Here is a 26484-nt window from a genome sequence, read left to right on the forward strand (position 1 = left end):
AATGTGGTTTACCACACCAGTCTGACATCTGACATCTCATGTGTCATGCGGAGTGCAGCCAGATGGTGTCCTTGACTCCTGCAAGAATAAAAGAGGTTGCCTAGTGTGATGGTAACTATACATTAGATCGTATCTCACTCTAATGGGCCTGAAATATTATGATACACCTAGACTTTGGAGATAGTGGCCTCAAAATACCCCATTCATTCTATGTAGTAATTCATTAATTGAGAATCCATTATCATGTAATGGTGGATAATGCATTGAAGCTGAAAAAAAGGACTGAAAAACATCAGTATGTGCATGTTTTCACTGATACGATGAATTTGAGGGAAATCGCATTCTTTGCTCCCTTTGTATTTTCTTCACACTGAAAGTGTTTTTGGCTGCAGTGCAGAACATATAGAGCTTTATTTGAAGATCATATTGTGAAAAAGCGACTTTCATATCGTGTTGGATTTAAAAAGATGTCAAGTGCAGAGAAGCACTGAGCGCCTTTTGGACTGAAATAAATGCATGTGGAGAATTTTGTGCAATAAACAAACCAGGAGGGAATATTACAGTCTCATTGAGGGCTGTTTTCATTAGATTACGCATGCAGCTATTGACATTAAGTTATTGATAAGCCTACACAGTTAGATTGTTTAATCATAAATGGTCGGTAACACAGGCGATAACATTCCTTATCATCCCTTTGCTCAGTTCAGTAGGATTATTATTTACATTTTTATGACTGTAGTAAAGAGTTGTACAATGTAAACATAATGTATTGCATGTTATTACGGCACTAAATTAGACTGGTTACAGCATCGCTTAAAAAAAACGCCATAAAAAAATGTGTGGAACATATTCAAACTTATGATCAATAAATACAGCGTATGAAGGTCTTGCTGCCTTTAACGAATGAAAATCATTCATGTAGTTAAAGATCATCGATGTGCCGGTTGTGAAACAGTAAATGTCAAAAGGTGAAGGTCTAAGGTAGAGCAAACCAGGATGGCTTCCTTTTCAGACAAAGGAAACTGAACCAGTGCTGCACACAAACTCAAAGCATGTGTATAAACCCTTTCAATTACAATTTGATGTGTAATATGCATATTTTATTACTCTACGCTGGCTGTTTTGGGCTCCAAAATAACAAACAATGTAAAAAATACTTCTATACATGCATAAAGCTCAAATTAATAATTCAGTGTTTCTCTTCACTGTGTTTGCAGCTTATCCATCCTTATTGTATCATTAGCATAAACACTTGGATATAAACAAAGGAGGATCCACACACTTCATGCAGTCTTTCAGCCTCCTGCAGCATATACCATACAATTTGTTTTGAATAATGCATCTCACAACACATATTTCTTGATCATACAGTAGTTGTGGGAGAATCCCTGTCTCTACCGAGTCATCATAATCTCTGTCTCTTCTGTGTTGTTGTTTGGCACGTGTGAAGAACAAGAAGACTTAATGTAAAAGCGATACTCTCATCTAATTTTAGTAAGTGGGATTTAGCTGTAACTCACTCACAAATGGTTCTGTCAGCGAGGCACAAGCATTTGCGAGAGAAAAGTGTCATCCCCGGCTTTATTTATAATCAGAGAATAGAGGCGGTGTGCAGTCTGTGAGTGAAGAAACGTCTTTCATAGGTCAGATCAATAGCCTGTTCCCATTAAATAACACCGACGGTTATGGTTAATGTAGATACTCATGGACACAATAGCTGGTTGCCTCCACTCCTCCAAACCTGCAGTGGGAGGTGGTGGAGGCGGATGAGAGATTGTACAATACTGAATTCCAGCAGTTTGAGTGCAAGTTGCTCCTCTCACCCTTTTTTTTGTTCCATTGAAGTGGAAAGGAGGAATGAGCAGTGTTCATCTATTTCACAAGTATGAAATGTCATGATGTCAGTGTGTGAGCATGTAATGATAAAAACCATGAAACCACAGTGTTAACAGGGAGCTCGGGCGCAGAACATTAACACCGATCGATTCATTCCGATGTCGAAATCCACGAATACTGACCAGATGCTATGCAGTATCAATCAGGTAGGATAAGGCTTGTTGTGTTACGCAATCTTTCATGGTTCACAATCCATTTCTAAATCTAATTACCTCCCGCCCCATGGGCATATACGGTTTCCTTTCACAAATGATGATAATAAAGTACCTTAAACACACAGATCTAGGATGCACGACATTCGATTTATGCTGATATTTTCCAACTTATTTTGGCCGGTTCCCAGTGGCAATTGCTATATATGCACATATTCTTTACCTCAAAAGCCTTAATGACCGGGCCCTTATCTAAATGATTATGGATGGAGCCATAAGTGCATTTTCAGTGGTAACCAGGACATAAATACTGCATGTATGGAATCGGCGATCAAATTTAATAAAAGATCAAATCAAAAAGGAAATTAGATGACTTTACCTTAAAATAAGGTTATACTTCCACTTCCACATGCACAAGGTTTTACATCACCAGCGTCTTTTACAGCTCACCAGAGCACTTGAACAATTGCGAGAATGTCCTTTTTTCTTTTTTCAGTAGTCTTTTAATTACCGTGATATCCTCCCCTTCCATGCTTATTGGAAGCTGCTCTGCAACCACTTCTACTTACCACCAAATCAGTTGAAAATGTTGTGACTCTCAGCTGAAACACAATTGGCTTGATATGTTTCCAGGTTGGGCTGTTATGAAGCAGATAATTGACTTTTGGGGGAAGGGGATTGGATATGTGTCAAATAACCACCATCTCTGGCATGACAGGCTTTTCTATTCAAAATGCTTTAGTTGGTTTGTCTATTCTATTGTAACATCTCTGATCGAGTCACTCCTGTAGTGGAATTAACAATATTATGAGTATTGTGATGGCCTACTTGCAGAGCCAGACATATAATACAATACTTTTCTGAATAACCCTGTTGACATAGCAAAATAACAAAACTACGATACTTGGTCAGTGGTTCGTCTCATGCATTCACAATGAAAGCATCGTTTAACTGATCTCTGCAGAAATTTTAATTTGGGGCTGATGTCAAAATGTCAATATTTAAGTCTTTATTGGCAAAAAATGGTGGCCTGCTAATATCATTGTGCATCCCTACATGTCCAGTAGTGTAGACAGAACAACCCACAGCAGGGACTCTTTGCTGGCATAGACCGGCCAACCTTTTAGGCGTTCCTTGTCATTCAAAAAATCCAGAATCTATGAATACACAGATGTGTTGGACACAAAATGTCTGCTACATCACCAACAGTCAACAGTGCACTGGGAGCAAATAATGTAAATTGCAATTAATTAACCGGATAAGTTAACGGTGATGAAATCCATCATCGTAATAATCATGATTTGGGATAATCATTGATATCCTCACATGATTGACTTGAAAAGGCTTTCTAGCTTGCTAAGATACGGTGTAATATAGATTTCCAGTTTATTTTGAATTGCCACAAGGGTGGAGCCCTCGTCTTTCCAGTCTTTCCAATATCCTAAGCCTGTCACCGCAGCTGACTGCGCGGCTTGCTCATGGTATCCTCCACAAAAAGAGCTACACTTGATGTGTGGAAATGTGTTCAACACCTCCAGTTTGCACTCCCATCTCTGTAAGCACAATATTCTTTCACAACAAAATGTAAGGTTGAGTGGTTCAAAGCTGCTGGAAGTGATACATATTTCTTTTATTACAATAAGTGTGAGTTAGCTCTACATTCCAACAGTAATCATTGTTATAGTGTGTTTGGTCAGTAGCCTATGTCTCTCTTTCCCCCATCATGCTGTAAAAGAGAAAGTACATTTTCTTGTGTCCCTGCCCACTCTATCCAATCAGGAGAGAGAACTCCATTTTGCTGCCATGTCCAGCGATTAGCTGTGGTGACTTAGAGATTTAGCTAAAACAACAACAACAGTGCGTACAGCAGCTTTAACTAGGTATGATTTATTGCCCTTTCAAGAGTTTTAAACATATTTTGAAGATAATAAGGATAAAATTGCAAATATTTTGGCCAGGATAACTGAAATTTTGAATTTGTCCCATGCCTACCTAAAGTTTCCCCTTCGCACTTGTCTAAATTGCAGAGATTTAAGTTTTTGTTTCAAGATTTAAGACTCTAAGAGCAGATGAAGGTGAAAACTAACCGTGCACAACATCCTGCAAACTGAATGAGGGATGATCAGTGCTCAACAGTGTACCACCACCACCGTACAGCTCTTTTCCTATGCCGGCGATGCTGTCAGCATTGATCAAAATGTCCCCGAATTACCTTGTGCGATGTTCCACTGTCCCCTTGCCTTTGAAGTGCGAGTTGTGGTAGCTCAATTACCTGCGACGATGCAGCAGCACTAAGCTTATGCAGGAGCAGGATCGATTTTTTTGAAATGTAAAAGAGTGTTTTTTCTGAAGCCCGAACCGGGGAAGAGGCAGCTCGCTGACCTTGAAGGTTCATCAGTATGTAGTTTTCCACCTATAATCACAGGGGGCTTTCAAGACAGTGACTGAAGGGGAATATTTTTTCCGCATGGCTACATATGTTGAGCCGTTCCCCCGTGGGATCCTGCTTGATGTGAGAAAAGTAGGCTGTGTATTAGCTTGTGATAAATTTCACTCGCCTCTAAGAGTGATGCATGTTGGTTATTTATGAGAGTTATTAACGTCTCCCTGCATTTTCTGCGTATGGATTAGCATGCGTGTGTATCCGCGTTCGTTTATAATGTATTACACACTCCTGCTAATAATCCCGATAGTACAGTGTAGTTAGTAGTCTTCCTCTCTCCCTCCTTGAGCAAGCAGTGATTTACTTTGTGGAGGTGTGACCTCATCATCCTGCCTCCATGATACCCCACCTCCCCCCTCGCAGCAAGAGCAGGCAGCCCTGTTATCACACACACACACACACACACACACACACACACACACACACACACACACACACACACAAACATACAGATGCTCACACAGGGACACACAGAACAGCGGCAAAAGGGGACTGGGCAGGGCTTGGGAGATTTTCTCATTTTATTTCCAGAGTATACATGTCTATCTCCCAGAGAGAGAGAGTGTGTGTGTGTGTGTGTGTGTGTAGAGAGGGAGAGAGAGAGAAAGCGAAACAGGGGAGGCGAAGGGGAGGGAGTGTGGATCATGCATGTGCATTAACTCAGCTCCAGTGGCACAGCAGCAGCAGCAGCAGCAGCAGCAGCAGCAGCAAACAGACACAGCAGCAGCAGCACAGGAGGGAAAGAGAGAGAGAGAAAGACAGAGAGGGAGAGTTGGAGGGAGGGTAGTATTCTCAGGCACAGGAACAAAAGCTGCAGAGGACTGCTTTCCATCTCCACCAAAAGAACAACGGAGGAGTAATAGAAGGAGGAGGGGGTGGTCATGATAGTAGTGAGACAATAACGGAAGAGGAGAGGCACATCATAGTCAGTGAGGACTGAAACCAGGGCTCTTCTCTCCTCTGCTCTCCATGTTTTTGGGGACTCCACGTACCATCGCCTTCGTCTCCAAACCCAGAGGAGGATGTCTGTGTCGGGGAAGAAGGACTTTGACGTAAAGCAGATCCTCAGGCTCCGCTGGCGCTGGTTCAGCCATTCATCCCAAGGTTCGGCTGGCAGTGGAGGCGGCGGCGTCGGAGGGGTGGGAGGCTACATCCAACAGGATGGCCTGGACCACAGAGTGACGCCGGTGCAGGGTCGGCTGAAGAGTCACTCACGGGAGCGAGGCGTTGGAGGACTCCGGAAGACAAACAGCCCGGTCCACAGCATCTTGGCACCAACGCCAGGGCCCACACCTGTCTATGTCAGAGCAGGTCATCAATCATGGAATCATCAGCAGAACACCATCCAGGGTCTCCAGGTCAGCGAGGAATCTTCAAAGAGCAGCTCGTCGCCGAGCACCACGAGGAAAGAGGATGCCAACACTGGCCAGGAAGACGTGAAAAGCAGCACAGAGGAACCTGCAGAGGTGGAGGCCAGAGAGAGGTATGACTGTTATGAGGTGTTGGATACTTAGGAGACACAGATTTATTATGTGGCGCCACATCAGTCACTTTGCATATCGTACACTCACTCAGCGGGAGCCAGATTATGGGATGCTATTTTGGGAAATGCTCGCTTCCCTGACGTTTCATGGTGAAAGTATAGCTGCTAAATCAAATCTGCATCTAATTGAGAAAGTCTGACGCCTTAGGCAGCACCACAGGATTAGAAAGTAAGCATGGTTGTGATCTGGAAAGATGAGCACAAACCCCAACGTTGCTTACTTAGCACAGAACATTCGTGCCTGAAATTTGTTTTCAAGCATTTCTGAGACACAATGCATGCTGAACGTCTGCAGCGTTTTTAACTTAATTCAATATTTGCGCTGCCATCCAGAATCAAGATCCTTTGATTAAGCCCAGATTAAATTATCTGCCCAGCTATCATTTTCCAATTTACACAAACTCTACAGCTGCCACTGTGGCTCACCTGGGGACAGCTCACTCTCATTGTCCACAGCATGTTAGGCAGGATAAACCAATAAGGCACCCTTTTAATTATTCAGTGGGCCAAAAGCCGGGGCTTTTTTCTGCTCCCTCGCCCGCATTGTGGTCTGGATGACATGCACTGTATGACTTTGGCTGATTCCTCAGAGTATTCAGTTTTTTACACATTGCACTAATACGTTCTTCCAGAGTAAAAAAAAAAGAAAAAGAAAAAGTGGATAGCGGGAAAGAGCCATTACATCACATAACACATACTGGACCTATAAAAAGAGGAAGCGGCGCAATCACATGAATTATCTAGACTGCCACTACAACCACTTTATAAGCCAAAAGCTATTATAGCTTGTGGCTGGCACAGGTTATTTAATTTATGTTCCACCAAAATCTGTTTACATACCCTGATGCCAAACTCTCAACGTCACAGATGTAGCTATAAATCCCTCCCACTGCATTTCAAGCTCGCGTTTTTTACCCCTCTCTGTATTCCGTGTGATCCTACATCTTCTTCCAGGAAGTAAACAGGTTAGAGTGTGTGTGTGTGTGTGTGTGTGTGTGTGTGTGTGTGTGTGTGTGTCTGTGTGATGTCTGGCAGAACACTAAAAGCACCTCACATCAAGGATGAAAAGACCAACTCTCCTTTTATCTTGTCTGTGACATTCTAAGGTGATTGGTCCTCAAGCTTAGCTGATTCCTGCCTCGCTTTTGTTCCGTGCACCTGGTGATGCAATGAAAGTGAGCCCGTCCCCTTTGTTTTCCGAAGAGCTCGCCGCAATTGAGCAGATCATTCCCAATACATACTCGATCTGCAGCCCCCCAAAAAATGTGCTGTTGTGGATTAAATGAACGCCACGGGGCTGTGGACGCTCGAGTTCCCCCGAAGTGAGCATGAATTATTCCGAGTTAAGATACAGTTTGGACGATCGGCTCTTCGTGTCGGCATAATTGGCAGATGTTCATGTTTTGGGGCCCCTGTGTGTAAAAAGTGCATGCATAAAAGATGTGCCTCACAGTGAAAATGTGTTACTTTCCGGCTCTCAGGAGGACCTTGAGTTCACGCTGGCCATGTAAAATATAGCAGCGCCGTCATATTTTGACAATGATACTGAAATATTCACACGGTTCTGCTCTCTTGGACCATAAAATATATCCTCGGCTCAGCTGTACTTGATTGCGGTGACATCCATTCACAAATTTAACAATCAGCGATGGAATCTTGACTTTAAAAGTCTTGTTTTATGGTTTTTATTATTTTTTTCCAGCCAGAATTACACCGAAAATGAGTCAGAAAAACGAGGCAGCAAAAATATGTCTGACGTGAGCAGTTCATAGGAAAATACATGATATGAACACTTTTCACTCGAGGTTCAATCAAGGTTGCGTTTAATAGAACCGTACTCACTCGAAAACTGTAAGGGCTATATTCTGTAAATAATGTTTGGGCAAGCAGTGCACTGGTAGATGGATGCTCAGTGAATTAGGCCAACGACTGTGCGACGCACCGCGGCTTGCATGTTCATCGGCGGCTAAGCAGATGTGGATGTGGATGTCACTGAGATATGCACATTCATTTACTCCACCAGCTGGGTGGCCCTATTACGTCTCACATCATAAATCCTTGACACATAATTTGTCACAATCCCTCAGGCTGAATGTAGAAATGAGATCTGCCGGCTGTGAAAAATACAAAAGTTGTAGCCATTCCTCTGTAGTTGGAAAATACGTGTCAGTCATTTTGCAGAACATGCCCCTCTGTGATTAGTTTCATTCACTCCATGTCTTCAAGGGAAAACATGCCTTCAGTTTCTTCCACCCTCTCATTGATTTGGTTTCTCACTTTTGGTATTAATAATTAAGACAAAATCAATAAAAACAGCTCCTCCTGACTCATGGCCGTACCCTTTTTGAAATAAACACGGTGGTAAATGTAGACATTATACTTTTGGCTTGACTTGATGTGTTGATATTGATATGCTCAAAGGGGCCTTGGTGGTATTTCTGTGTAGTTGCTAGAAGCTGGTCATTTGTCCATGTTAGCGTTAGCAGAGGGAGGCCGTCGAGAACTCGCATAAAGTCACATCCGTTGCACTGTCAAACCCGAGTCCTCCGCAAAGTCCAGCAGCGTTAAACAACTAAAACAAATCGTGCACATGCTTGTAAAGGCAACCGACAGGGACGGAGCAGCTCTCATTTTTCCTCGTCACATTACATTCCCCTCATATTATGGACAATAAAAAAGTGATTAATACATTTCAACCTCCCTCATCCGACCGACTGACACGTAGCTGCAGAGCTGTTAAATCAAACGTAGCGGAATGAGTGGGACATAATGCATTGTTGTTTCCCACCCTTGCTCCTAACCCCTCTACATACTGTATCTATATACTGTATATTTGTTCTATCCTCATGACTCTCATCGAAATAACCGCTCCCTATCGTCGGCAGAGAATATATGACAGAAGTTAACCTGAATGGAATGGAAACCCTGACCTCTCCCACATAAACACTAACAGAGGCTCCAGTCAGCAGGCTTTTAGTTTGAATGATATCTCAATTCCCTCTCCGCCGCCTTGGAAAAAGAAATACCACCACCTCTTCCGCTGTCAACGGCAGTAATTCAGATATTTGTTGGATGCCTCATAACACCACAAGGCTTATAGGGTCTCGATCTGTGTGTGACACGTCCAGCGGAGGCGTCCTCAGGATGCCGTAAATTGCAAAACACAGTATATCTGTTTTAATCGCCGAGCGACATCCTCAGGGGTTGGGAGATTTTGTGATCGCACATAATTGATTCTGAATGTTCTCTAACTTCGCCAAATCAGCATTCTGTTCGCAGCAAGGCCATCTCAGATGGAAGCTAAAGATCAAGCCAGAGTTTTCAGTAGCACCTCTTTTTAGCTTTTGCAGAAGGCTTTGAACAGTGGTGAGAGGAGATACGGCAGCATTATACTGCATGCTGGACACATTCCCTCATTTCTGTTCAAGTGCGGATCCGTCATTTTCTCCTCCAAATGGAACTAATTCAAAGAAAATAACCCCTGACACAGCTTTCTATGAATTTTACATGGGCACTATTAGTCAGGGCCATGACTGAGTTCAACAGTGTCCCGAGGCACTCTCATGTGGTGATTTGCATCGAAAAAGAGTCATAGAGCATGGACGACTGTGATCAAGCTGAAAATTGAATAGTATAGACATTGTCATACATTCAGCTGCAGAGAGATCTTTAGCATATATCCATACAATTAAAACACGTTTAAAAATGCTTGTTTTGTTTAGTCAGTGAAGATCTTTCTCTTCTGATTAAAATGTCTTCCCCAAAACTACATACTGCAGCTTTGAGATTTTTAAGTCTCATGAAGTCTACTGAGATGGATTTGTTGCAAATGCACACAGGATCTAAATCTGCCTATATCTAAATATTCAGTATATACAGCAGACCACATGTGACGCAGGACCCACCTCTTAAAAAATGTGGATTCATTAGTTTACCAACCAACATCAGATGAATAACTTATAAACAATCCAACAATGATGACAGTCTCATACACGGCGAGGTTGGGGTCACAGAAGCATGGATAACTGTGATCAAGTTGAAATGTGATGGTATAAACACAGACATATATTCAGCTATGGAATGGAGTTTAGAATAAATCCATTGATATGTGAAGGATGTGGGAGGATTTTGAGAAAATGCTAAATTATTGAAATACAGGTGAAATAACTCAGCCAGCTGCAGGGTTCTCCAGATAAACATTAACATTTCAAGACAAGGTTTGAAGCCCACAGAGCTAGATTGGTAACAAATGCATATATGATCTAAATATTGACTACAGTAGACCACATGCTTTAATAATGTGGATTAATTTGTTTACCCGCCAACATCGGATGTAAATAAATTATAGACAGTCCCACAATGATGACAGTCTCATACGCTGTGTGAGTTAACCTGCCATCAGCAAAGCAGTGGGGAGCTTTTCTGCAAAGATCTGCACATTTTTCACTTACACGACGCCCCCAACCCCTCCAAACACACACACACACACATACACACACACACACACACACACACACACACACACACACACACACACACACACACAAAGACACACACACAATTTTACAATTTGCACCAAGCTCAGCATTGGGATCACAGTTAATCTACCGCCTGCGCCTCCTCAAGGTATTTCCGGTATTAATATGTTGCGCCTAACAACATAAAAAAACGTAACTTTAATTCTGAAATATATTCATCCCACGACATATTATCAACTCAGTGGCTTAGAACAGACATCTCATTTATGTGTGCAGAATGTCATCATTAAACAAACAGTTACTTTGAACGATGATTTTTCATTTTCTCTGAGATTAATCTGCTTGACGTCGTTCCTTAATATTCAAAACAGGAATCGGTATCCCACCTGAGATGTTAATGATGTGATCACAGACGTTGTGCTGACACGACTCCTCCGCCACACTTTCTTTTCTTTTTCTTTTTTTTTTTACAGCATGTGCCATTTTGGTTGACGCTAAGGGGAAAAGCTATAATACGGCAGTATTTTATTTCTGTTAACGGCTGTGGCAATTTCCCTCTGCACTCTGCAACATAAAGGGCCCGCTGGCCACATTCAGAGCAGATTTCAAAAGACATTCTGTCTGTCTGTCTGCGGCTACATTTCCTCCGCCATTATCAATATTAAGCAGGTATGTCCGGTGTAACAATGGTATCAGAGGGAGTCTGTTGCAAGCCTCGGTAAGATAGGAAAAATGCAGGGAGAGAAGAAAAATCTATTTCAGCACAGTTATCATCTCAGCCTCAGTGTCGGGATCAAGTGATTACAGTCAGTGTATATATTTTTCCCTACACAAAGCCGAGCAGCAATACACCGACTGTCGAGGTACAGAGGCATAAAGATCTCATGGAATATATAGACTTGGCACATGCTGCACGAGGCTTTGTTAGATTCTCAACACAGCTACCCAAGCTACTCAGCAGCCTTCAGGGGCAAATGGCTGTTCTAATCCATTTTGAAAGAGACATTTTCCCACTTGGCCCAGGCAGGCACGGCTTTCCCTCTTGTAGAGGGATGGAGTTGACACTAGTTGGAATAAGACTGAGAATCTCAGCAACCTGTCTGACTCACCACCTTTACAGCCAGGGGCCGATCTGGCCTGACAAAAAGCGCATCTTGAATCGTCCGACGACTCGTCTGGGAGGGCAGTCTGAGTGCAGAGAGGAGCCAGACGGAAGACAGGAAGGGAAATTAAACATGATATTTTAAGTGACTCCACCGGGCTTGTATTATTGCGTGTCTTTGTGTCTTCTTGTTTCCGTTGTACAGCCTTTAAATAGGCAACACGAGCAAGATCCACACGGCCTCTGCCTAACCTCTTTTGAATTTGTAATGCCTTTTTTTTTTTTTTTTAGATCCAATTATCAACATTTTGGTGTGATATCTTTGCGAAGGTGTGAGGAGCAAATGACAAGACTTCAGCTGCTGCATGCTCGCTGAAGATAATGTCATGTGTATACTGTAGGGTAAGGTGGGATGAGAAATTAAAAGCTTGGCGTACTATTCTCTTCTTTTAATACAGCCTTGATTTACCTTCTCATTATTCTAGGAATGCAAGTTGGCACATTAAAGTAGTTTGTAGAGCACGGAATAAATCTATAGGCTTTGTCCTCCTCAAAATGCTTAGTAATATGCAATACACAACAGCGTCCCTACAGCAGTTTCTCTGGAGTAAGGTGTTCTAGGGCTTTAGTGCCCCAATAAAATTGGGCTACACCTCTGATGCTCCAACCCTCTGCTGAAAGCGAAATATACACCTCAGAGAAATTTACTGCTCCCTAGAACGTGATACCAAAGCAATTAGTGTCGGAGAGATTGGTAGGCATGAAAAATCCTTATAGCATACCTTGGAGCCAATACAAAGGCAATGCATCTCAGTTTTACGGCCCCATTGCTTATTCAGTCTTGTTTGGTGTTCCTCTCCAGGACTCCGGAGTCAGTGGGGAATTATCGTGACAGGGCAATAAATTACGCTTGCATTTAGTAGAAAGTCTCCCAATAAAGATTAGACTATAGGATAGTGCAGCGACCGGAGGGGCAATATAAACAATCCCCTGAGGGAAGATGTTGTTGCTTTTGGTAATCAAAGAGGAGAAAGTCACACACTCGGCTTAAAACTTTGTAATAGTGCGTTAATCAGGACATCAATAACGGCCACAACCCCCTCCGTCCTTCCTGGGTTATCAATCTTCATGCATGCCAATACAGAGCGCTGCCAAGCATTACAGGGTTTTTTCAGTTCATTCGTATTGACAGATCGGTAATTTTACTAGTTTGTGCAGCTCTCATATCAGCGCGCGAGCGGTAATGAGCGGGGACATAAAGTGTCGCTTTAAATAGCATTGACATTTTTCTTGAGCTTAACGCAGCAGAAGAACCATGAGATGACGGTTAAATTCCCCTCAGAGTGGCAGCTTGGGTCTGTTTATGCAGCGTAACAAACAACCCTAAATGTCAATGAGTGGACCCGCTCTGTGAAGGACACCGAGCGGCCGATGCTGCTTTATTTGCCATGAGTCTGAGGGATTACTTGGATTCCTGTAAAACAGCATGTAATCTAGCAGCCCGTGGGGATGGTGGGACTCAGCCTGGTCACAGTGCTGCGAGGAACCGGCCTGCTCACTTGTTAAGTCCCCGTCTTTTGGAAAACACACGTGCGCACACAGATATGCAGAAGCACGCAGGAAATGGACACAAAGGCATGCGCGCACACAGACACAGGGACGTTCTGTCTGGGAAAGCTGTTGCATAGATTGCAGCGCTCGCTCGTCCCATCGGGCCTCGGTGATTAGTTATCCACTTATGTACGGAGTTTAGTCAGTAACAGTTTTAATTTCAGCTTAGAGGGCCAAGAAAAATGCAGATACGCCACAGGGAGCGGAGGATTCAGGAGTGCCATGTGTCCAAATAAGCCCTTTGTGTCTGCAGTCATTTGTTGCTTATCTCGCTGTGTTCAGCTTTTGAATTTTACATTTTTTTTTATTCCATACTTATGATAATGGCCTCAGACGATACAGCAAGTGATATTAATTAATGTGTTTATTAATTTGTTACCTTAAATTGAAATGTCCTTGTTTATTTCACCTGACGTGTTTAAGTGTTAAGTGATTATTGTTTACTTGCTTATGATTTCTTACATACAACATGTGTGCGTTAGTGATGCGCAATAAAAACTGGTTTGAATAATTATCGTTCCGATATTGGGAAATTTATAATAACGGCTTTTTATGGGTATTTGTGAAATTATAGGCGATAAACGCAGCCAACAGGATGAATTCAAATTGCTTTCAATTACTTAACTCAGCTAATACAGTGGCAGCATTCTCCTCTAAAGTTGTTTTTTCGATACAGGGAAGAAGAAGAAGTGTCTCCAGGCAGCGATTACGAGAACAGAAATATGTATAAATTAGATTTAAAGCGTAGTAAAAGTTATTACTTGACAACAGTTGAGCTCATGAAACGCCCCTCTGTTGCACAAGTATTATGAATTAGACGAGGTCACACTCACACACATAAATTCTTTCACGGAGTATGAACAAAAATCGTTAACAGTCTAAAAAAGCCGAAAAAATATAAGAGAAAAAATATATAGAGAAAAATATGAATCAAACAAAAAATTCATAAAAAGGAAAACAAGCAATATTCATAAATTGCCTTTAGACGTGAAGGAGAGAGAGACTGGACCCAGTTTATGTTGGCAAACCGTATGGAAGGTATTGGCTCGATAGTGATTTCAGGGCGTTTTTGAGCTGTTAAGGCAAATTTACAGAATGTGTCAGCAGAGAATTCCAAATTTTTGCACCCTTGGCAGATTATATTTAACTGGGATTTGGAAGTATGAAAAAGAGTTGTTCCAAGGGGACAAGAGCTTCGTGTGGATCAATACATATGCTGCAGGGCTTCAGAGGGGAGGGGAAAGTCTATGATAACAACAGCAATAACAAATCTTATTTGAGCTATGAAATAAGAAATAAGAAACTCTCTTTCTCACTAGATCTCAGTCTCTCTTACCTTTAGGCTCGCATAAACTACAGGTTACTAACTTCTCTTTAAAATGCAAAAATGTGAAATTATGAAAATCCATGTTTTTTTCGCCTGGTGATCCCCAGGTTATTTCAAAACAACCTTGATTATTATTCTGGTAAACAACTGTGAGGAAATTTTAAGTTTATTCTGCTGGCCACTTTGGAGAAAAGATGACGAGAGTGAAACAAAGTAAACTGTGTCTAAGTGCCATGCCGTACCATCAGACTACATAGCAGCCTCTTTCCAAAGGATGTGAGACTCCTAAATTCATCCTCATCGCACAAAAAGAAAAGTTTCACCTCGGAATCTGACCTGGTGATTATGCATTAAAAATAAATATAATGATTATACAGAAATAGCCAGTCGTCTTGGTTATGGTCTTGTTTGCTTATGTAGGTCATGCAGAGGTATCAGGATAATATTAATTTAAAGGTGCAACATGCAAGAATTGGCTACCTGTCAAATTTATACTCCAAACAAATATGGGGACAGTCTATCCTCAGAGTAAACACCTAGTGCCGCTAACTTTAGCTGCCCTTAGAAAGTTACCTGAGTTGGCTGTGCAGCTAATGGTTCTGACTGGGAGCTCGAGGACCAAGGGCGTACTGTTGTTTACACCACTTGCACAGTAGCTTTGTAACAAGCGTAAACACAGCTAGCAGGTTAGCATGCTAACTCTGCAGCATAATACATTGACATATTCTTGTTGTTTTTTGAATGTTTTCAATTTAAATTCCTACATATTAAACTTTTTAAAGTCTTTCTCAGTATGTTTAATTTAGTAGAGACGGCTTACAATTTTCCATGCTATGTTGCAATGCCCAAATTATCAGATAAAGGAAAAGTGAAATAAAAAAAATGTACATTAAAAAACACGAAGGCAAAGACGTTATAGTAACACAAACAGCATTCATTGCGTTGCTCGATCATTCAGTCATGCAACATCTCTCTTCTCCTCCTCCCACCTTGCTCGTCTTCACACAGGTTGGCTTTGAGCACCTTCACCAGGATGAACACCAACTCCTCCGACGAGTTCTTCCAGGCGACAAATCACGCCGAACAGACTTTCCGCAAGATGGAGACCTACCTCCAGCACAAGCAGCTGTGTGACGTCCTGTTGATAGCCGGGGATCATAAGATACCGGCTCACAGGTTGGTGTTTGTGCTGCCGCTGTCCACTTTGATTCCTTTAATCACACATGCATCGAATTCAGGAGCTCACGTGGATTCACTTCATTTATTTGTTGACGTGTGCGTTCAGGCTTCGGTCCGGACGTTAGTTTGCATGATGAAACATATTCTGTCAGTCCGAACCATCTGAGGAATAAGTGAACAACCTTTTGAAATAGATTCTTCTGATTTCCAGGTGATGCTTGACAAGAAAACATATGCAAACTCCGTGTTCACTGGTTTGCATCAAAACAACACCCACTGCTGTGATCTAATTACACCTCTGCCCTTCCTCATTTCCACATTACGTTTAAGACTTGGAGGAACACTGTGATCCGCTACATGGAGGTGTCGATATATTGGGGCATCCAGGCCTCGGTTGAGCGGTTTGAGTCAAACAGATCGCATGACATCCTCTGAACACCGAGCGGCATCACGTTCACTGGGTGCATATGCTTATGCCATATTTCGTTAGTTCATCCAGACAGACTCATGAAACAGAAACCAGAATGCTCCACCGAGAGGGAAGAGAAAAAAAAAGTCAGTGACTGACCTAGTTGGGTGAAATGATCAGCTGTCTGACTGTCTGGCTTCATATTTGCTCATAAGACACAGCCAAGTAAAGCAGGAAAGGTGCACAGCCATAATGAAGGACACATAATACGGTTAGTACGTACATAAATATTAGAAACCACAGCATTATGGAAATATGGGTGTAGACTGTCGGTCACTGTCATCTCACTTCCTTTTCGTTGCCATGTGATCTCCGCGCTCCTTCATGAATCAAGCAGTGTGTTACAGGAGCTAGACAAATGAGTCAACATAATTAGAATCTGACCAGGGTGGCTATTAGTAACGTGACGTATGTGGGGTAATTGCATTAATCATACAGTGCCAAAGTGGAATGATACACAATGTGGGGGAAAACAGGAAGTTATTCCGTTTGCCACAGTGACCCAGCGTAGGAGTATAAATCAGTACTACAGAAAATACAGTGTGACACAGTATACTGCGAAGATGTGCCCTTTCCATGAGGACACAAAACCTAAGGATTGATTCACTGACCACTTAAAGTAATCAGCGTACAGATCTCCCACACGGAATTGTAAACTAATGTACAGTACAGCAGCACTAATTCACTGCGTTTGTCTCTATGGCAGACTGGTCCTGAGCGCCGTGTCGGACTACTTCGCTGCAATGTTCACCAGCGACGTGAGAGAGGCGAAGCAGGAGGAGATCAAGATGGAGGGAGTTGATCCCGAGGCCCTCAGATCCCTGGTTAATTTCGCCTACACGGGTGAGTGCTCGTAAAGACGTTCACTAGCTCTTGTAAGTAGTTATTATGAGACTTCTGAAATCCAGCGTGATTAAAATGGATCAATAAGGCAATCCATCACTGGGCCGATGGACCGGGCAGCAGTTCAGTCTAATGTTGCCACATTTTTACAGGACAAATCTCCTCTGATAAGAGCTGTCCACTTCTACAGTGTTTTAATCGTAAAATAGTAATAATGTGATGATGTTGCTACAGAAAATATTTGAATGCAGCCTGAGTATGATCATTTGTCACAATGACTGTTGGGGAGTCTTGGGGAGTAATATTGCATATGTGAACAAAGTAGTTTAAAGCCTTTTGTGGCTCCAGAGGAAGCTGCATGTAATCTTATATATTGCCTTCAGTGATGTCAGTCAGTGGCTGAGTTGCATTGTGGGTGATGTAGGCTCCAAGTTTTAAAAAAGGAAGAGGAATGCGTGGAATAAAAAAATTGGCAGCTTTGGTTCTGCTGTATCAGTTTTGATCAGTCAAGTGCAATGCTAGACCAGTGGACTGCCTTTTCATAACCTGGCGCCTACACAGTGCAACTTAGCCACTGAGTGCCATCAATGGTGGCGATTTATAAGATTATATGCAGCGTCCTCTAGAGCCACAAAAGGCTTTATATTGCTTTTTTCACATATGCAGCAGTTATGTTTAGAATTGGTAGAGTAATCCTTCAATTACGGTTCTAGTGGTATAACTTTTCACTGGATAAAAATTATTACATTGTTAAAATTGACTACATTTGGTATATTTGCTCACCTATGGTACTGAATTCTATTGTATTGTTTAATATTTTGGGGAAATATAAAAATAATCCAATTTCATTCATTTAAGGGTGATTGTAACTGTTAATAATAATAATGATAATAATAATAATAATAATAATAATAATAATAATAATAATAATAATGATAATGATAATTATAATGAGTAATCTCATACTGTTGCAACCCCGTTCTCTAGCATGAATTAAATGTTGATGCTTCTCCCATCACTGTGATTGACATTGTGGCCGCCTCCAGTCATGACATAAGCGTACATATTTCTCGTCCTGACATTGCAGGCGTCCTCGAGCTTAAAGAGGAGACCATTGAGAGTTTATTGGCGGCAGCCTGCCTCCTCCAGCTTTCACAAGTCATCCAGGTCTGCTGTAACTTCCTGATGAAACAGCTTCATCCCTCCAACTGCCTGGGAATACGCTCCTTTGCCGACGCCCAGGGCTGCGTGGACCTGCTGAACGTGGCTCACAACTACACCATGGTAGGAGGGCTAATTGACACGGCTATGCGGGATGAATTATTTATATATTTAATAAGGGATTTCACTCTCAAAAGGGACTCTTGCTTGCGTGAATACACAAGGGCAGCTGTGGTAATGAGAGCTGTAAGAGTATCAAGAGTATTTAAACATTTAGTGATGTTGTATGTAGTTACATCAGCTCTTTACACACTTTATAATGACCAGTGTTTGGTGAATTCAGTCACAATTCTAGCAGCATCAAGCCGTGACGTTCAATGTGTCACGGCCTGATATACTGTATATAACACCCTGGAATATTTGAGACCATCCTCTGTTTTGAGGCCTGTTAATTTAAATCACCTGTCATGTGTAAAGGAATGAGCCTCTGGTGTCTTTATTATTTATTATCGTCTTCTATCAGTAGAGGAATGGGTTATGTGCACATTTGAATAGAAATGGAATAGTTTCACGCTTTCCCTTTATCTAATTTGGTTATATGGCTGTCAGTAAGAAACACCACGTTACCACACGTTGATTAGTGCACTGCCAGACTTATGAAAATGTTATTTCTATATACGTACTGTATCTGTGGAGAATATTTGCATTGGATTAAGATTCGTGCACATATTTTGTCAGATAACGTCTCGCTGGCTGTGCAGAAGTGACAGCGGGAGCGTGGTGCCTTATCTCCTGAAGGACATCTGCTCAGCCTGTTTACATAGACCCCATCCAGGACCAGGAGGTTAATCTAATCATCAAACTGCACAAGAGGGCCAACTTCCTGTTCAATCACTTCTGTAACGAGCGCCGGGAGCTGTGAGCTTCCTGGAAGCCCATCCTCTGGGTTCTGAGTGGAGCGAGTTGTGTTTTGATAAGCTTGTGTTTTCTAGTTGAGCATGGCAGCTGAGATCCGGCTCTCACATCCTTTTCCGTTATGAAAGATTTGCCCTTTTCGGTTATTGTTTCAAAGGACTGTGTCTCTTTTGAGCAATATAACTATACTTCAGTTTTCTCGATAAATACTACAGTATTTGGATTTTGTGAATTAATCCCAATAATAAGAAAAAATAATGCTAATAAAGCTTTGCCAGCCTCTGCCAATTACATGGTAATCAAAACGTTCTTAGACAGTAATTCGAGCACTGTCGCTCCAATTAAACATCAGCATTCCTCCTCCCCAGAAAAACACTGTTATTACACAATTACTCTTTTGCAGTAGTTAAATCAATTAGCGTCCTCTCCCGCTGATCTTGTTTTCCGAGCAGTTTACTCACCAATGAGATTGCCAGCATTTGAAAACGCATCCCTTTTAAATGGTTATGAAACAAACAAGGTTCAAGCTTTCAATTTAGTTGTCAGCCGTTTGGCACTGGTAATTACAAATAATTGGTCTAAAGCAACGTCAAAGACTTGGCTGGAATTCCTGCCCTCCACGTTACCACAGCAGATCAATAGATGTCCCTCATTTCATTAAGGCCGTCTGTGTTAAGCTCTTAAAACCTGCTCTCATAATAGATCGGACTAAGACACTGTAATTTGCTGGAAGTTGATGATCAATAGCGTGCTTGTTTTTCGTAATTGTTGAGCATCCGCCCTCCAGCAAGCACTTGATTTGTCAGAGTTATTCTGGCAGCTTAATAATTAATGCACAGCTGCCTCGTTTGAAAAAGAAAACGGGCGTGATTATGGCCGAGGATCGCTGTGCTTGTCTCTCGTGTTTTTTAATGTCGGGTATAACATACTGTAGGGGAGAAAGGGGTGTTTTATGTAGCATCATCCCTAATGGAACTGCCCAGAGACAGTGTCCTTGAAGAGGTAGCCATGCAGCGCTGTGATATTGCCCGGGCTTCTGGCCAGTAAATGGAAGATCAATCTTTAGGAAGGCAGTAGAGAGCGTCTTCCACAAAACTTAGAGCTTGGACACCGCACTGGTGTGATGGTAATGTTTGGCGTGCAGCGCCTTTCTGTTTCTCATTAAAAGGCTTGTAAAGGCTTAACGGTGTCATGTATCATCAGCGGCAAAAAACGCCTTAAAAGCTTATGTAGAGGCTTTTTTTTGGGAGTTGTTTTGGGCCAGATTGATTTGTAGCCGGCTGTCGTGTGGATCATTTTATTTAGAGAGCTAAGTGAAACAGATGACAGGTTCATCTGCTCATACGAGATCTAAGAGAGATGAAGAGCGTCGCACTGTGAGTTATGTAAGAAATCTGTTGATTGAAAACCTCTAAATTGGCATTCTCTGTCTACTTAGATCAATTTGTCTCAACCTCCCTGTCCTTGTGCCATCGGTCCTCATAGGTGTGGGAACACAAACACTCGGACACACAGAGCTGCGCCTAGTGTAACCCCCAGCTAATGACTGATGATTATCTCTCTCCTCCACGTCTCCTCTGTGTTGCAGGAACACTTCCTGGAGGTCATTCAGAACCAGGAGTTCCTGCTGCTCCCCACGGCTGAGATCGTTAAGCTGCTCTCCAGTGATGACATCAATGTCCCTGACGAGGAAACGATCTTCCAGGCTTTGATGATGTGGGTGCGGTACGACGTCCAGCATCGACAGCAGGACCTCGGGGTGCTGCTGGCCTTCATCCGCCTGCCTCTTCTTCCTCCACAGGTGAGACAGAGGGGTAGAGGTCCAGAGGTGTTACAAGGATCATGTACTGTTCTTTTGCTGAGTTTGTAGCTGAGAACAAAGCCGTCACAATGTCTTACGTATCCTCAGTATCAACCGAAAGTGTCATTTTTGTTTTACCTTTGCTGCAGTAAGATTATTATAATTTTTTCTTAACATTTACACAGGAGTTCATTTGTTTTGTCTGTTACATGTCAGGAAATGGCTAAAAATGCCTGTAATATTTTAATTTCAAAACATGACAGATTCCAAGGTCTGAAATTCAATCACTTTACTCTCATATAAGATGAAGGAAAGTGGCCTGTCCTCACAATTTGGATACTTGAACCAGGGTATTTTGGCATTTTTGCAGGAAAAATGAATGAAAGTGGCCAATTATTTTGCTTCCTCATTTTTTGGCAATCTATTAACTGATTACTACTGAACAACTACTTGGTGGTAACTCCACCAGTTTTACACATTACAGTGTGCTCCAGAGGAAGCTGTGTGTAATCTCATATATTCCCTCCAGTGATGTCACTCAGTGGTTTGTTGCATTGTGGGTCATGTAGGTGCCAGGTTTTGAAAAGCAGTCCACTGGTCTAGCATTTCACTCTATTATCGCTGTTGGACTCATTATGGACAGTTCAAAAACAAATGATCAAAAATCGATCAGGCAGAACCAGATATTGCCTTTTTGTTTGTTCTACACATTTTTCCTCCTTTTTTAAACCTGCCGCCGACATTACCCACATCACTGGAGGTAATCTATCATGCAGATGACATGCAGCTTCTTCACATATGCATATGCAGTATACCCAGTATTCACCTGTAAACACACTTTTATGTGTAAAATTGGTGGAGCTTCCCTTTAAGCTTAAAACCCTAAACATTTCCTGCAATAGATCCCCCCAATGCACCAACAGTCTTCCAACTGACCTCTGACGGGCGATGAACTACTGCACTGTCAGTAATATTTCTTTTGTTTGTGGCTGATGTGAAAACATTCCCCCGTCTCACTGATAAATCATGCTGACAGTATGACAGCTACACATGAGTTTTTCTTTTTGTCAGGCTATAAATAGCTTTGCTTGTGTTTGAATTATTATCGTTCTAACCACTGCAACTGTCATGTTTTATGAATGCTTCGTTTTCTGAGATGGAAGCATTGTTTTACAACTGTGTCATCCAGATTTACATAACATCAAACCCACATAAGCAATTTTTGGCAGATGTGAAGTGTGAAAATAGGCAGGTTTTAGTTTTACTCGCAGACCTTCCAAAATATGCACATGCGAATTTTGTTTTTCACTTCATATTGGATAATAGATGCAAGAAAATCAGTATTGCTGCCCGCGAACAACAATGAAGTAAATGTTCAATGAGTGAAAAATATGTGGAGAATATGAGATAATGCGCAAGTTATGTCATCGTTTGGCTGGTTAGGCATTGTTCATTGTGAGGCAAACAAACAAAAGAGATGAATCACTGCATTTGTCAAAACTGGTGCTGTTTTAGTAGAAACTGAAAACATGAGCAGAATATTACTTGCGGGCTTAACACGATCAATATAAAAATATATGCAAAACTTATTATTTATGAAAAGGTAATGTGTGGTGAAATATTCAAACTTCTCTCAGAAAAGCAACAGCTTTAATCTTCAGCGCGGGCTCAATGTTATTTAGAGGTAAAATATTTAAGACTCACATGGGGATATTTTCCAAAAAGACTGTGAAAATTGTCGAGATGTTTTCCAAACAGATGCGAAATATGACTGCAGTGGCTGCGAACGAAGACTTGCTTTTACTAAAGATGAGGCTAAAGATTAGACTTTGCTTGTGTGCAGGGGTCTTTGTGTTATGTGAGCTCATCTGTTATTCAAGCTGCTCTTCACTCCACAGCCTGTTACATTTAAACATTTTATACGTTGAGTACTCAAGGTAATTCTAAACCACATACACTTGGTTTCAGAAAAACAGGCATTTCATCGCAGCCCCTCAAAGGATTTGTTTGAACACTGTAAACAGTTTCTCAACACATCCTCACGTTAAACAACTCAGTATGACGACTGGCAGTCACTCTCTGAAACAAAACAACACAACTGCACCATGTCAACAGCAGGTGTGCTAGACATTTATTGTACCCTCGCTGTTTTGTTAGGCTTAGGCAAGATTCCTTCTTGGTTAGGTTGAGGAAAGCATTGTGGTTTGTGTTAAAATACCATTACTGATGTAAAGTCTTGTGCTCGTTTCACCAACCTACTCACAATGTGGACTACTACTTTTCCTGACATCCTCCTTTGCTGCTGTAATAATTACTACGGCCACTAGAGGTCGCCACCTAACAAGAAACGACCATATGGGTTGTAAAATAAACAGCTGTCACTGTCAACCTTTAATGTAATTCTTTAAAATGTAGCTCCTTGCAGATTTGGAAAACAACAAGATGTTCTCGGATGACCTGGAATGCCAAAAGCTGCTAATGGAGGCCATGAAGTACCATCTCCTGCCCGAGAGACGTCCCATGTTTCAGAGCCCGAGAACCAAACCCAGAAAATCCACTGTGGGTGCACTTTACGCTGTCGGAGGGATGGATGCCACCAAAGGTACGGCCGTCACACAGCAGTTATCACCAAAAAGCAGCTCGGTTGATTTAAAGTGTAACACTCATTGCCGTGTGGTTTAGGCTCCACTACTATAGAGAAATACGACCTGCGGACCAACACTTGGGTCCAGGTCGGAGTCATGAACGGGCGCCGGCTGCAGTTTGGCGTGGCGGTGATAGACAACAAGCTGTACGTGGTCGGAGGAAGGGACGGACTCAAGACGTCCAACATGGTGGAGTGCTACAATCCACTCAATAAAGTGTGGTCCACCATGCCCCCCATGTCAACACACAGACATGGACTAGGTGAGTACGTCTAACGAGACAAAATTTATAATTTAGTTTAAACATACTGTGAGGAAAAAACAGTCTCAGTTTGATACAGACGTTTTTTTTAACAAACAAAATCATCAGCGATAAGATTGTATATTACTATAAAGTTATTTTTAATGCCTGTCGCTGGGTCAGATTCCCTACAGATCATAGGGGAATGTTTATAACTTTAGCTTTCTCAAGAAAAATAACCATTTCTAAGTAACTGAATCAGTTACCTGGAGTCTGTAAAACAGTCTACTTTATTTCACCTTTGCTCAAACCTCTTTGTCCAAAGGGGTCACCAGAATCAACAAAAAATTAAAGTCTCTTTCTGCTGCTTTAAACAAAACATAGTTGTTTATTTAACTCATAAAATATGGGCACGTTGAACTTGAGCTAGCGGCAGGTGGGGCTGCAAATTACTCAGACTATTCATATAAAGTGATAATATATTTATTGTAATTAATAGTTTTGTCTAGTTTGTATAAGTGTAATGTGTTACAACGTGTTGAAAAATATCAGTGAAAATGTCCCACAGCTCAATGACATGGATTTAAATAGCTTGCTTTGTCTGTCTTATACTTTAAAAGATGAAGATATTTGACAGTGAAAATCGTCAGAACCAGTGGATGTTTGGTAGTTTTTGCTCGGAAAATGACTGAAACTACAATTGATTTCCAACTAATCAGGTGATCGATGATTCTTTGCAGCTGTGTGTGTCATAAAGACAAGTACGGAAATCTGATCTATATTATATGCATTTGCTAACATTTTAGTCAAATTCATTATGTTTGCAGACGATGTTCACCATAAAACACAATTGTGCTTCAAAGTACAAGGTTTGTGCTCAGCCGGGCTACCTGATGTTATGAAACACCGAAAATGGCAGGATGCACAGCTGGCACACTGTAAAAAAAGAAGAAGAAAAAAAAGAAAAATCACACATTTCTTTTTGAGATAGACCTTTGATATTTACCCATTTCCCCTATCAAAGCTTGGCAGGCTGTGCTGGCCCTGCTCTTCCTTACCCTTCCCTGCCCAATAAATCTCATATCAGAAGCGTTTTTGATTCACAGTTGAAACAGGTCTGGGTAACAGAACGGGGAGATCTTGTCAAAGCATTCAGCTCACTCACCCAGTGTGGTCGGAGGTATCAGCGAGCCCAGGAGATCACACTGTACAGATTACCTGTGTCGTCTTTGATCTTTCCCGTAGCAAATACCTCTCGCTGCTTTGCTTGTGGCGTGCATATTTTGAGTCTGAATATATTTGATAGTGTGTCTACCAACATCCCCGCTCGACCATAGCCCGCTGTGTGCATTATGGGTAAAGGCAAAGAAAAAGAAACGTATTTCTTTTTCATTCCAGAAACCACCAGTCGGTAATAAAAGGGAGATTCACTACGAGAATTGTTTCTGTCTAACATTGTTTTTGTCATTCGAGTTCCTCCGTATGCGGTCCGGCCCTCATGTTCCCCCGAAATAATTGAACTCTCACCAAAGGAAATAAGGGTGGTAATATAAAAATGCATTGTGTTAAAACATCCTCTGCAATGTTGCTGGTGAAAACCACTTTCCCCCGTGACATGGGGGAATGAGGAACAACAATGCAGTTTTATAGTCTTTCCTGTTTTGTGAAAAGATCGGGTCGGCTGCATGACTCACTCTGCTGAGAAGTGGACCTCGGCCTCAGCTCTCTCCAAGAACTGTCGAAGGAAAGTTTGAACCAGAGATTTGATTTAATTGGTTTACTCACCGAAGCGTGGTTCACGAACATGAACCATGTGTCGACACGAGGGCGTTGCTTTTTTAAAGTGGTGAGGACATGAGGTAAAAGAAGATATTGATGGTGCGAAAAAAAAATGTCACAATGATGCATCAAAATTAATATAATCTCATTTGTGAGTAGTTATTTCCTTGTGCAAGCCATTTTTGAACAAAATATGCTTTTAAAGTGATATTTTTATTTGTTTTATGAACCTCGGACGCTTTAGCTTTGATATTTTCGTGCATGCATTTAGCACAAGACCAGTTTACACAATGCACAATAATACACAAACATTAAAAAAATATATAAAAACAGAAAATGTTTCAACAATTATTTGTAATGCCAATATTTACCATATGAACATTTCATGTCAAGTATCCTGGCCAAAATCATCATTGCAATTCGTGAGATCATACAGATAATCGTTCAAATATACACTCACAGCTCTGATAAGGGTGCTAAAAACATACTCAAATCACATTATCTTACATTTGGTTATGCAACAAATGTGTTCTATTCCATCACGCCTACCTTTAAGAGAACATCCTTTGTTGTGAAAACAAACAGAGCTGGGCAGCGGTCACGGAGATGAGAGGGTGCAAATTAGAGGTGCTGGTTTGCAGGGCAGACACTTTCCTCCAGCAGCCTCCAAACATCCAATTTACCTTTGATTTTACAATGGGCAAGCCGAGCCTTTAGCCACGGTGGCAGGCTGGTTGTGGATTGAATGGAAAGATGCAGGCTCCCCCTTGTGAAAATTCAAAATAAATCAATACAGGACAGAAGCTAGATAACAAGCTACACAGCTCTTTCAAGTCACTCCTGTGTGGATATTGAAAATTATTCCAATTAAAGAACAATGATAGAAATTCTAAGGTGAA

The 26484-nt window shown here is 41.7% G+C and overlaps 1 protein-coding gene across 2 annotated transcripts in view; it reads left to right on the plus strand.

Annotated features, from left to right (window-relative positions):
* klhl4 (kelch-like family member 4) overlaps positions 1-26484 on the plus strand; it is a 33816-nt gene that overhangs the window by 1223 nt on the left and 6109 nt on the right. The window contains exons 1-7 of one of the 2 annotated variants that reach the window (XM_030397320.1): positions 4918-5974; positions 15561-15728; positions 16907-17043; positions 18131-18327; positions 20708-20920; positions 23336-23522; positions 23603-23827. In XM_030397320.1, coding sequence (XP_030253180.1) covers positions 5514-5974; positions 15561-15728; positions 16907-17043; positions 18131-18327; positions 20708-20920; positions 23336-23522; positions 23603-23827 — 1588 coding nt within the window. In that variant the 5' untranslated portion in view covers positions 4918-5513. Of the gene's footprint in view, positions 1-4917; positions 5975-15560; positions 15729-16906; positions 17044-18130; positions 18328-20707; positions 20921-23335; positions 23523-23602; positions 23828-26484 lie in introns of those variants that run through there. The other variant, XM_030397321.1, reaches the window with a different exon arrangement.

The sequence above is a fragment of the Sparus aurata genome, chromosome 18 (genome assembly GCF_900880675.1).
Source record: "Sparus aurata chromosome 18, fSpaAur1.1, whole genome shotgun sequence".
NCBI classification, from domain to species: domain Eukaryota; kingdom Metazoa; phylum Chordata; class Actinopteri; order Spariformes; family Sparidae; genus Sparus; species Sparus aurata.